Below are 13,426 nucleotides of genomic sequence, written 5' to 3' on the forward strand. Positions count from 1 at the left end.
TTGTTTGACTAAAGTTTTTTTTTCTTCCGATTCCGTTACGATGACGTACGCTAGAATTGTAATCGGAAGTAAAACCGATGGCGTGCACACACGGCGTGACGTGCACGTACGTTGGCGCAACGGCAAAGGGATGACATGGCACGGCGTTGGGGAGGCCTTCATCCCAGCAGTGGATTGACCATAGCTGATGATGATGATGATCATCATGATAAAGGCGGGACTGACCCAAGGCGAGTCCGCTCTCAGTAACTCCATACGTGGCCCGTCTGTTTACTCTCGCCCGTCAGTCAATGAGAGCGACCGCCTTCTTTTAGCAAGAACCAACCCGTTCATAAAGTCCTGACCCTTTGCATAGCGTGGTCACGTGCCTGGGTAGAGTTATTGCCTCGTGCCTAGCGGCACGCGCGTGGCACGGCGGCTCGCGTGCTCCTGCCCAATGGGCTCGCGTTATCGAAACGTGCGAGTTGCACCCGCCCACTCGCCCGTCCCTAGGCCTCGGCAAGGTAAGGTAAAAGTTAAAAACAACGAGCCCACCTCTACCCTACCTTTTACCCTTTAGCAGGTAAGGTAAAAGGTAAAAAGCAACGAGCTTACCTTTACCTTACCCCTTGGCATGTCGACACCTTTACCCTTTTACCCGATAAAAAGGGTAGATTACCTTACCTTGCCGAGGCCTACGCGTCCCGCCGTTTGTCCCAGGCGCTTTGCGGCGCTCGTAACGGCCGCGACAACAAAGGATTGCGCGTAAGGCAGCGCGGTTCGAGATGAAGAATGGGCTCGATAAAAGTGGCGGTAAGGTGGAATTTTGGTGACCACAGTACAGGTGTTAGGGAGGCGTCGTGGGAGGCCTGATCGTAGATAGAGGGAGCTGGGCAGTCGTCGTCGTCATCATCGTTTGTCATCAGCCATGATCAATCCACTGCTGGATAGAGGCCTCGGCAATCTGCCGCCACCTTCCCAGGTTGCGGGGGGGGGGCGGGGGGGGCGGACGGGACCTCACCGGCGGCCGGCGGGCCCACGAGGAAGGAGACGCTCTCCAGCACGGTGAAGAGGCCTAGCGCGGCGGCAAAGCGCCCGGCGGGGATGGACTCGGCGATGACGGTGAAGACCACGCCGCCGACGACGCTGCACGTGAGGCCGTGGCACACGCAGAACGCCAGCAGCGCCCCGCGGCCACGCAAGAGGCCGCACAGCAGGTTGTTGGCGCCGCTCAGGAAGGCGGCGCCGCTGTACAGGTACACGCTGCGGCCCCTGCGTGCGATGGGGGGGGGGGGGTCAGAGAGCGCCGGGGTTCAGCTCATGTGCAGCAGTGGGAGTTGACATTCGTGACACGGCTGGAGTTCAAATCGCGATCGAGGCCCGACGATTTCACTGTGTGTATTTTACGAGGTAAGGCCTCGCTGAGCTGTGTAGGTCTTCATCAGAAGCGAGTTGGCCATCGCAAATGATAGCTCAACGTAGTGGCTTATCATCATCATCATCGCCGTGTGGAAATATTTCGCGGGCGAATACTCGAAACGTGTGAAGCTGATTCTAAATGTGGAAGGAAAAACCGGAGGACCCGGAGAAAACTCCACGGGACCACGGGAAGAGAGACGGGGCAAACTTAAAAAATACAGCCGGCGTCAGGGTCGGAATCGAACCCATGACCTCCGGCGTACCAGGCGAGGTAGTTAACATCCCCGCCACCGCGGCACCCCGGGTCACCAACGACTGCACAAGAAATAACAATCACGTTAATCCCGGTTTCCGCCAGAGGTCGCAATCGGGTACCCGATACCCTACCAGATACCCGGCTACCCGTACCTGGCCGGGTACGGGTACGGGTACCCGTTTGTGACCCTGGTGCGGCCGGGTACGGGTACGGGTAGGCCGCGAGTCACTGGTGAGTAACCGTTTGTCACTCACTTCCCAACGTCTTGTCTCTTCTCACAATTTAAGTTCCTTGAATCAACCCACCCGCGCCTGCAACATGGCTTCATCCCAGAGGTCGCAATCGGGTACCCGTACCCTACCCGATACCCGGCTACCCGTACCCGGCTGGGTACGGGTACCCGTTTGCGACCCTGGTGCGGCCAGGTACGGGTACGGGTAAGGAATCAAAACCCGTTTGCGACCTCTGGTTTCCGCATTTAATGTGGCCACATTCCAGCACTCGACAACAAAACATTGAATTTTGATTTAAAGCTTTCGTGACTGCAGGGATTCATATTCTTGGTTCTTTCGGTAAAGTCACGTAGAAGGGAAACAATAAAACATTGAATTTTTATTTAAAGCTTTCGTGACTGCAGGGATTCATATTCTGGTTCTTTCGGTAAAGTCACGTAGAAGGGAAACAATAAAATTAAAAAAATCTTATTTTATTGTTTACCTTCTACGTGACTTTACCGAAAGAACCAAGAATATGAATCCCTACAGTCACGAAGCTTGAAATAAAATTATAAAAATATTATTTTATTGTTTACCTTCTACGCGACTTTACCGAAAGAACCAAGAATATGAATCCCTGCAGTTATGAAAGCTTGAAATCAAAATTCAATGTTTTATTGTTTCCCTTCTACGTGACTTTACCGAAAGAACCAAGAATAATAAAACATTGGTTTGACAGTCAAGCAACGCAGGGAGAGAGAGGGTGGGAAACTCCCACGACGTTCCACCTCCGCCCCCCAACATCACTGGGGGAAAAGAGTTCCCCACTCGTTCTGGAATGACACGAGGCCTGCACGACGACCGGCTCCCGACTCCGTGTTACGTCACCGGCCCTGCCGCGGGCACAAGCGGCGTTCACGTCGCCTTGCCGGTCGGGACAAAACACGCGGAGTGGAAAACACCGTGGTAGATAGTGGGGGGGGGGGGGGGGGGGGGGCGGTCTCTTAAGTCGCATCGCCGTGCGGGACTTCCTAGACGCTCGGGTGTGGACCAACCAACTTCAAGGACAGTGCATATCATTATCAGAGTTGTTTCTTTTTGTTTGCATTTTGACTGCTTGTGTTGTGGTTATTGCAAACATGATCCCTTGTATAAAGGTGTCAGTTTTTGTACCAGTTGAAAGGGTAAAAACCTATTACTATACTAAGACTCGTCGTGTTTGTGAGTGGCGTGGTGTTCACCTTTGTTTGACTCGTGTGTGCGTCTCAAGGTGTGGTGGGGCAGGAAATGCCTGCCCCAGGAAGGCGACATTGTCGGGGGACTCCTGCTACCACAAGGCTGTGTGGGTGTCAATGTGGTCCTGTCTGGGGAACTATTGATAGTCGTTGTGTTTGCTTCCTTGCCCCAATTTTTTTTATAAATAGAACTTAATTTATTATTCATTTACAGTAGACCCCCCCTCTTAACGACCACTCCCATGTTTAATCGCTGAACTACGGGCCTCCACAGAGCCCAATGTGTAGTGTATAGTGTAGTGTATAGTAGTGTAGTAGTGTATAGTAGTGTAGTAGTGTAGTGTATAGTAGTGTAGTGTATCGTGTAGTGTATAGTAGTGTAGTGCATAGTAGTGTAGTGTATAGTGTAGTGTATAGTGGTGTATAGTAGTGTAGTGCATAGTAGTGTAGTGTATCGTGTAGTGTATAGTAGTGTAGTGCATAGTAGTGTAGTGCATAGTAGTGTAGTGTATAGTAGTGTATCGTGTAGTGTATAGTAGTGTATCGTGTAGTGTATAGTAGTGTAGTGCCTCCATAAAGCCCCTGTTCACGACGGGCTGTTGTTGTAGGTACAGTAAATATTAAGTAACTAAGCTTTTTTGCCCGTTCAGTTCATGATTATTAATGAGGGGGGGGGGAGTTGCCCCATGTGGAGTGACGTCACCCCCTCATGGTTATTGTGGAGGGATGCAGCATGTGGAGTGACGTCACCCGCTCATGAATATTAATGAGGGGAGGGGTGGGGCATGTGGAGTGCGCGACCTTCTTGTGCGTTTGTGTAAATTTCCACGCGGGCATGAATATTAATGAGGGGGGGGGGGTGTGAGCCTCATGTGGAGTGACGTCACACGTGAGGGGGGGTGGGCCTCATGTGAAGTGACGTCACATGTGGGGGGGGGGGTGGGCCTCATGTGAAGTGACGTCACATGTGGGGGGGGGGGGTGAGCCTCATGTGGAGTGACGTCACGCAGGGGGGTGGGCCTCATGTGGAGTGACGTCACGCGCGGGACACACACACATTCTGGGCTCATTATAGTAGTATGCATTCATTAACCGTACACACACAGCGTGACGTGCGCGTACGTTGGCGCAACGGCAAAGGGATGACATGGCACGGCGTTGGGGAGGCCTTCATCCCAGCAGTGGATTGACCATGGCTGATGATGATGATCATCATCATGATGAAGGCAGGACTGACCCGAGGAGAGCCATCTCTCAGTAACTCCATACGTGGCCCATCTGTTTATTCTCGCCCGTCAGTCAATGAGAGCGACCGCCTTCTTTTGGCGTCATCTGGTCCAACACCATGTGAGACTCGGCTCTAAAGAAAGCTGTCTCGGGTGTGGACCAATCAACTTCAAGGACAGTGCACATTATCAGAGTTGTGTGTTTTGTTTGCATTATGACTGCAGGTATTGTGGTCTATGCAAACATGACTCCTTGTAAAAAGGTGTCAGTTTTGTTGCCACGGCGGCTCGCGTGCGCCTGCCTGATGGTCTCGCGTTATCGAAACGTCATAATGTTGTTAGTATCTTAATGTATGAATATCCATCGTTTAAGCATTATAACGTGCGTCTTTTGCGTGAAAAGCGGATAACTTTCAATGCCCTCGGAACGCATTTAGCCTTTAGAGTGCATCTCCTTTGCTCGCTTAACGAGCGAATCGCTTGAGGACCGGTTTCTTGCAACCAATCACCGTCGTCAAGAGGGCTTCTACTGCACACCCCAGTGACTCGCTTGCCATCTCCTCGACTTTGCACTCCGATTGCGTCGCGTTTCGCGTTTTGTTTTCGCCGTTGTAACTCGGCACATCCGTGCAAAAAGAGCTTCACGGCCATTCGGATTTCTCCTCCTGCAGTCCACACGATGCCGTGCGGGATTGGCGCTCGCGTTCGGCAGGGCCAAGCCAGCGTCACCCCGGCCGGGGTCATCGCGCAGATTTTGGGGAAATTTGCGAAATCGTCCTGTGGGTCTTAATCAGCGCCGGGTTGTTCAAACTACCCCCCCTCCCCTCCCGCGGAATTAAATTATGGGTGCCCTGCACGGCGGCCAGAGAAGAGGTGACATGGCTGAACCGTAAATCATCGGCGGACGCGTCGTTGTTTTAAGTCGGGCTCGTCCGGCTGTAAACGCGCATCGCAGAGAATGTGTACGGTCGGGTTTCGCCAAATAATAACGAGAAACTCAATTTTTTTTTTTGCCAGGTAAGGCCTGGAGGAAAATCAAACTAAATAGCTCAGCGGTAGGATGAACATCGCTTAGTTTTATCACCGTGTTGCGGTGTGTAAACATCTGCAATGAGGAGTCAAAGGTGGCCGTGCGTGATGCTGGCTACACCAAATTTTCTTGTGCCATGTCGGCCTTTAATAAAGCCACTTTGTTTTATTATGTTTTGTTTTTATTGTTTTATTATTTTCCTTCTGCGTGACTTTACCGAAAGAACCAAGAGTGAAAGCCACTTTGTTGAGCCATCCTTTGGGGCCAGGTTGCTTCTGAAAAAAAAACGAAGAGCTCAGTGGGGCTTTATATATTCTTGGTTCTTTCGGTAAAGTCACGTAGAAGGGAAATAATAAAATAATAAAAATAAAAGATAATAAAATGAAATTCTCACGACGTTTCGGCCACAACACAAGCAGCCGTCCTCAGGTGGAAGAACAGAGCTGTCGGAAAGACAGCGTCCCAATGAGTGAGCTTTATCTGGTAAGTTAAGATTATTCAGTTTTATTTGTATAGATTTTTAGTGATTTGCTCACCTTTCCTATACTTTTCACTCCTATCGTGTTGTTTGTTTGTCATTGCAACGTTCTGACCCCATGCCCCTAATGGACATCTGTGAAAAAGAGCTTCATATCCACGGGTTAGAAAGCAAAGGCACCCCCTGCACCTCCACACATTAGTTCCTACTAAAACTAAACTATTTTTTATTTTACCAGGTTAAGACCCCATTGATGTGCCGTTTCCCTCTTTTTCAGAAGCCACCTGGCCACAAACGCTAGCCCATCGAAGCGTCTTAATCATCACGTGGAAATTTATGGCGTCCAAACACTCTAAATAAATGAATAATAACGATGCCCTTTGCTTATCCAGGAAACCCTCCAGCGAGTCTCGAGCCTGCTGCTACTACGGGTGCATCGTTAACTCCGACATACGTCACAGCGCACGTTTTAAAAAGATCCCGTGCCATCGTTCGGAGAAGAGGAGGCGATTGCGTGCCGGCGTCATGGTCCAGAACTTTGAAGGACAAACGACGATCACGAGTCGCTCAATCGGGCAAAGACGATCGCTCGCGGACGCCGAAACCCACCGCAATGGCCCCGCACGAACGCCACCGACACCGGACCGTATTCGACAACCGGCGGTCGCCCCCACCGCTCCCCCCGACCGTCACCTGAACATCTTTGTGCCGCCCACCCAGCCGGCCACGGGGCGCCCGAAGATGTTGATGAGGCCGTTGATGGAGAGGAGGGCGGCCGCCTCCTCGTCGCTCATGCCGATGGACTGGGCGTACGGCACCAGGAAGATGACCGGCACGAAGAAGCCCAGCACCATGAGCGTGGTGCCGAACACGAAGATGCTGTACAGCGGGTTGCCAAACAGGTCCAGGTTGGCCCGGGCGGCGGCGCGGGCCAGGCGCCGGCGGGCCGTCGACCGCTCGCGGCCGCCCGGCGATCCCTCCCCGCCGATCGGCGCGTCTGCGGGAGCGCGGCCGTGCCCGTTCGCCGGGGCAAGCCGCGCCGCGTCGTCCGCCCCTCCACCGCCGCCGCACCGCAAAGTCAAGTCCGGCGGCGCGGGGCCGTGGGTGCCGTGGGTGCCGCGGGTCCCGTCGTCGTTCAGCTGCGGCACGACGGGCTCCTTGCCGCCGGTGCCCGACGTGGCGTCGGTTAAACCGCCGGCTCCGCCGCAGCCGCACAATCCGCCGTTCAGGTTCGTGCCGGGGGCGGCCCGCCGGCCATCGGGCACGCCGCCGTTGCGCACCAGCGTCTCCGCCTCGTCTAGCGCGGAGGCCGGCTTCTCACCGCACCGCTCCGCCATGCAGCAGCAGCACAAGCCCGTCTCTCTGCGGCCGCTCTTCCGGCGAGCGTCCTCGGAGGGTGTCGCGGCGCCGGCGACGGCGCCGGCGGCGACGACGGCGGCCACGGGCCGCATGAGCGCGGCGCACACGCAGCAGTTGAGGATCAGCGAGCCCATGATGAGGAAGGCCCCGCGCCAGCCGTACCTCGACAGCAGCGCCTGCGCCACGAGCGGCAGCAGGCAAATGCCGACCGCCGTGCCCGACGACGCCACGCCGTTCGCCAGCGAGCGCCGGCGGAGGAAGTAGTGGCCCAGGATGGTGAGCGCCGGCTGGAAGCACAGGCAAATGCCCAGGCCTGTGCGGTAAGCAGACGGATTTTCATCGGCGGCGGTCAAACAGCAGCATCGAGGAGGCGTCCAGCGGCGGCAGACCCCGCGCGGCACCGACTGAGATCTAAATGCGCCCCCCCAAATACAAAACTTATTGCCGCGTAAATTTTGTTGTTGTCTGCTAATATGAATCGTTTTGCAATGAGTGGTATTTAGAGGGAGTGGCGGTGGCTCATCTATCAAGTGTGTCGGCAGTGCTACTGCACCAGGCCCCACGGCCAGAGTTGAGGGCCGAGCCGCTAGGCTATTAAGAGGGCGGAGATAGTGGACGGGGTGGTGGCGGGGGGGGATGGCTACATTTCCTTCATCGCATCACCTCTGATTATCACGATTGGTGACGTACAGCGCTAAAGAAGTTCAACGTCCATACGTACGTAACACTTACATGGGACTATCGTTTTTAATGGGAAAAAAGGGATAATACACTGTAACATGATAACAAATGTGATGTTAATAGTTTCTAAAAGTCTCCACTTGTTCGTCATCGTTGTCAACGCGTGCCTGGAATCTTCTCCAGGTGGTCTCCAGAGCCCAGAGTCAGCACATTTCTCGTGGCATTGTTGAAAATTCTCCGAAGTGTTAAAAACATTTTCTCGAGGCACCCTGTACAACGGCCATGCTCCCGCCGGCCGGTGGCTTGACGGGTAAACATCGCCGACGCCAAGCTAAGTGCCAGCCCCCCAGATGCTGCGGTAATCGTTAGAGATGTTCCGGCGGGGAGGGAGCGCCTCCACGCCCAGCTGACGCCAGCGTCCCACAGCAGCCCCCCCCCCCCCTCCGGCTGTAATAGCTCTGGAAACACGACGCCCCGTTGTGTCAGGAGCGAGGCCCGTGCGACGTTTTGACTCCTGAGCGCCGTTCGCGTTACAGTCGCTCGCAGCTGGGCAAAGTGCGGAGCGCACGTCACAATGAGAGGCGCTTCCTCCTCTCGCCCGTACCCAATAAAACTATCAAGTGAACTATTACATTTTTTTACTTCGGCAGGTAAAGGCCCCCGCACTGAACGACCCGGCCGTCACAAATGATAAGCTCAACGGAAGACGGCGGCCTTATACTCCGGAAGGCGCCATGTCGATTCGAAATGTGGAGGGAAATTCCGGGGGACCGGAGAAAGATCCTCGCGACCACGGGGTAGAGAGAGACACACACTCCAAATATACAGCAGCAGGCGTCAGGGTCGAGTTGAAACCCACGACCTCCTGTATACCAGGCGAGGTAGTTAACATCTCACCACGGAGAGAGACACAAACTACAAATATACAGCAGCAGCAGGCGTCAGGGTCGAGTTGAAACCCACGACCTCCTGTATACCAGGCGAGGTAGTTAACATCTCACCACGGAGAGAGACACAAACTACAAATATACAGCAGCAAGCGTCAGGGTCCAGTTGAAACCCACGACCTCCTGAAAAACCAGGCGAAGTAGTTAACATCTCGCCACGATGGCGCCGCAACTAGGCCCATCAATCATCCCACGCGGGTCAGTAAATCGAACACCAGTTTTAGAAACGTGCGTTCAAGAGTATTTGGCGACTGCTCTAAATGTACATGCAATAAGCCACTTCCTTGAGCTTTCATTTCTGACGGCCAGGTCGCTGGTGAAAAGGAGCGACACAGTTCAGCGGGGGGGGCCTTACCGAGTGAAATGCAAACAGTTACAATAGTTAAATCGTTGGGCCGCGATCGCGATTTGAACTTGGCGACCCCGCTAATTGAGAATCGCGCGTTTTTGACGGCAGTGCCGGAGAGAGAGAAAGCGCGGGCTGGCCCAGCTGTTGGGCAACGCTGGCCCGCACCGAGGTTGCGCAACCGCCACGTCGCTGCGCCAGCAGACCCTGGCGCGTTTTGCGAGGGGGTCGCAAGTCCAAGTCCCTCGTGCCCATAAACTACGCGGCGATAACCGGTTGTCGTGCTCTTGCACGTGGCGTTGTGACGAGCGACTCGCGGATCTACATCCGAGTGCGAGAGGTCACGCGACGGCTTCAGGCGAGGCCGATTGAGCGCGCGGTCGAGCGTGTGGTGGTGAGCGCATGGGGGTAAGCGCGTGGGGGTGAGGGCGTGGGTGAACGCGCGGGTGAGCGTGTGGTGGTGAGCGTGTGGGTGGTGAGCGTGTGGGTGAGGGCGTGGGCGAGTGAGCGTGTGGGTGAGGGAGTGGGTGAGCACGTGGTGGCGAGCGCGGGCGAGTGTGCGGGTGAGCGTGCGGCGGAACGGGTGAGCGGGCTGGTGAGTGTACGGGCGAGTGTGTGGGTGAGCGTGTGGGCGAGTGAGGGTGTGGGCGAGCGAGCGTGTGGGCGAGTGAGCGTGTGGGCGAGTGAGCGTGTGGGCGAGGGAGCGGGTGAGCACGTGGTGGCGAGCGCGGGCGAGTGTGCGGGCGAGTGTGCGGGTGAGCGTGCGGGCGCGCGAGCTGACCGCTGACGATGGCGGCAGCGTAGAGGTATCCGATGGAGCCGCTGAGCGACGCGAGGATGAGGCCCACGCTCGTGAGCAGGCCGCCCAGCATCACCGTCGAGCGGCAGCCGATCCGTCCGGCCAGCGCGCTCGAGATGGGGCCTGCGTGCGGCACGAGCCACGGAGCCCTCTCGCTCGTCAGCCTCCACTCCCCGCACCTCCGATTAGCGCGGTCGGGGACGGAGGGCGCGAAACATTCCAGAAAGAAACATTCCAGAAAGAAACGCCTCGTTCGAGATGCAAACATCGCCGGCACCTCCTCGCTTTGAGATACCTCCTCCTGGCCAGACGACGTGGAAGATGTGGAAGTACCCCAGGCTTTACCCCGCCGAACGGGACCTGTCGGTCGACCGGTTCCACCCATTCACAGTGCCGGGAGGACAGAGGCTACTGCCGAGGGTATTTTAGAAACTAACATCTTTGGTATTAATTCTAGATTTGAAGCTTTCGTGACTGCACGGATTCATACTCTTAGGTTTTTTCGGTAAAGTCACGTAGGTAAAAAATAAAAAAATATATAAAAATGTGACGGTTCCACCTGAAGACGGAAGCTTGTGTTGCTTCCGAAACGTCGTGATTTTTATTTTACTTTTATTAATTGTAATTTATTTTTTTATTTTTTACCTACGTGACTTTACCGAAAAAACCTAAGAGTACCGTTGGTATTCTTGGTTCTTTCGGTAAAGTCACGTAGAAGGGAAATAATAAAATAATAATAAAACAATCTTTCATTATTTTATCATTTCCCTTCTACGTGACTTTACCGAAAGAACCAAGAATATGAATCCCTGCAGTCACAAAAGCTTTAAATCGAAATTTAACATCATTGGGTCAACCGCCGTAACGGCCGATAGTTAGAACCGAAACGGCGTCAAGTCGAGCTCAAGTCGAGTGCGCAATGACACCACCACGGCGCCGTAAAAAAGTCCGATAAAGCATTGCAGCAGGGGCCTCTGTTTAAACTGGCGATAATAAAATTGCATAATATTTTTGCCCATCAGCTCACTCGGCAATATTTGAGTTAGCAGGCCACCCGCCCACCCACCCACCCCCAGACCGGTTTGACTTTCCTGCTAAGCAAACGGCAGTGTCGTGTTGCCTGGTGTCATAGGCAAGAGTCCCTCCGCACAAAGACAAAGATCCCCCGTATAGCCTTAACAGACTGTTGGGGCAAGTGCTGTTAGCGAGCGCCTATGAAGGCTGGAACGGCACACGAGGGTGGATAGTCAACACCGCGCCCGGCCGCCTTTGACTCCTCAGTGGTGATGTTTATAACCCACACTAGGTACTCATTGAGGCTGAGTCGACCTAGGGGAGGCCCAGGACCAGATTGAGATAATCGCTACCACTGGTGTTGGTCGTGAGTGGGAATCGAACTCGGGTCGCCGGGTTTGTAGCGCAGTGCGCTGACCGCTGGACTATTGGTCCGCCACCCTCCGCACACATACTGTGGGACCCAGAATTCAGTGCAGTACAGCAACACGGCGCGAGAATGAATCCTTCCCCGTTGTGGTGAATCTCACAGGCTGGGGTCAATTCTCGCCGCTTGAAAATTGAATGTGGGCCCGTTCTTTACGTGGTGTATTCCGCAAATATGGTCGACTGAGGGCGGGCACAAGCCGGCGTGAGTAGGTTAAACGTTAAAGGGCACCACGGGGCGACCAGCCCCTCCCCACCCAGCCCCACCCCTCCCACCCCCCCACCCAGCCCCTCCCCACCCAGCCCCTCCCCACCCATTTTTGTATGCACGACGGACGGACGGACACAATAATCTCTTGTGGGCTGATGTAACCAGAGCTCAGTGGTGTCTCAGCTGGTAAAAACAAATGGTTTAGTTGAGTGTGTTGCGTCCGTGCAAATTTGCCAACCCCGAAATTGACACCGCAACTGCCTCAATTGGGATAACACACGGCACCAATAATCGTCCCCCCCTACTACCGACTCCGTCACCCCCCTCTCCCCCATCCCGTCATCCCCACAACGTATGTTGTAGTCCATCAGACCATTGCCTCTCTGGATACGTTCGAGATTTGAAGCTTTCGTGACTGCAAGGATTCATACTTATACTAAAAAATAAAAATAATTTATTTTTTATTTTTTAGCTACGTGACTTTACCGAAAAAGCCTAAGAGTATGAATCTCTGGATACGATCGATTAGGAGAAAAAAAGTATTTCCAAAAGCCTCCGTGGCTGCCAGCCGCCGCGAAACAAGATGTGGCAACGTGATAAAAATACACTTCCCCCATTCAGCTTTTTTGACGCCTCTGAAGTTCCAACTTTGTGTTGCCGTGGTGAGTCGAGATGTTAACTACAGCGCCTGGTATGCGGGAGGTAAATGGGTTCATGTCTGGAATTCTAACCTTTGTGTTGCCATGGTTATCGTTGTCGATTGGTCACCGGCCGTGCAGAAAGAACCGCTATTGCTCCCTGGGCATAACAGTGGCTAGGAGATGTTAACTACCTCGCCTGGTATGCAGGAGGTCGTGGGTTCAATCCCGACTCTGATCCCTGTATATTTGGGCCTGGAATTTTCTCTGGGTCCTCCAGTTTTTCCCCTCCACATTTGGAATCGATAATGCGTTCAGAGCATTTGGCTGCTAGAAATTTGCGCACGCTGATAAGCCAATTCATTGGGCCATCATTTGCGATGGGCAGGTCGCTTCTGACAAAGAGCCGTATCGGCTCAGTGGGCCTTACCTGGTAAAATAAAATAATTTTAAACTTACAAAATATGATAATTGCTTTTTTACCCTTCCATCTGGCAACAAAACTGACACCTTTTTTACAAGTAGTCATGTTTGCATAGACCACAATACCTGCAGTCATAATGCAAACAAAAAACATAACTCTGATAATGTATGCACTGTCCTTGACGTTGATTGGTCCACACCCGTGACAGCTTTCCTTAGAGCCTAGTCTCACATGGGTTGGACCAGATGACGCCAAAAGGCCAATCAACTTCAAGGACAGTGCACATTATCAGAGTTATGTTTTTTGTTTGCATTATGACTGCAGGTATTGTGGTCTATGCAAACATGACTCCTTGTAAACATAAAAAAGTGTCAGTTTTGTTGCCAGATAGAAGGGTAAAAAAACCAATTATCATATTTTTTACTGGCAAATGAGGTTCCAATGGTGTTACAAAATTAGTTTCAAATAAGAATTGGCTACGGTGAATTCTTCGAGTCGCGTTTGACCTTTCCCTTTATTGCACGCCGCCTAGGAGGGGCAAAGTTTTCGTTGCTCACCGCGTGTCGTCACACGCATTTCACAATGCGAGGCAGAGGGGGCCGACTCGATAACGGCGGTTATTCACTTCAGACGCCACTCGCTTCGCAAAAGCAAAGTCCGCCTGACAAAGCTACGGCTAAGTCACGTAGAAGGAAAATAATAAAATAATAAAAATAAAACATAATAAAATAATTATTTTATGA

At 53.3% G+C, this 13,426-nt stretch overlaps 1 protein-coding gene across 4 annotated transcripts in view; it reads right to left on the bottom strand.

The window, feature by feature from the left end:
* LOC133358678 (monocarboxylate transporter 3-like) overlaps positions 1-13,426 on the bottom strand; it is a 30,098-nt gene that overhangs the window by 8,224 nt on the left and 8,448 nt on the right. For 3 of the 4 annotated variants that reach the window (XM_061577103.1, XM_061577101.1, XM_061577102.1), the window contains 3 exons: positions 9,953-10,093; positions 6,532-7,510; positions 1,001-1,251 (listed from right to left, as the gene is read on the bottom strand). In XM_061577103.1, the coding sequence (XP_061433087.1) occupies positions 1,001-1,251; positions 6,532-7,510; positions 9,953-10,093 (1,371 nt within the window). The remainder of the gene's footprint in view (positions 1-1,000; positions 1,252-6,531; positions 7,511-9,952; positions 10,094-13,426) is intronic. The other variant, XM_061577104.1, reaches the window with a different exon arrangement.

This window comes from Lethenteron reissneri, chromosome 63, assembly GCF_015708825.2.
Source record: "Lethenteron reissneri isolate LAM-NWPU_2019-01 chromosome 63, ASM1570882v1, whole genome shotgun sequence".
Classification (NCBI taxonomy): Eukaryota; Metazoa; Chordata; class Hyperoartia; order Petromyzontiformes; family Petromyzontidae; genus Lethenteron; species Lethenteron reissneri.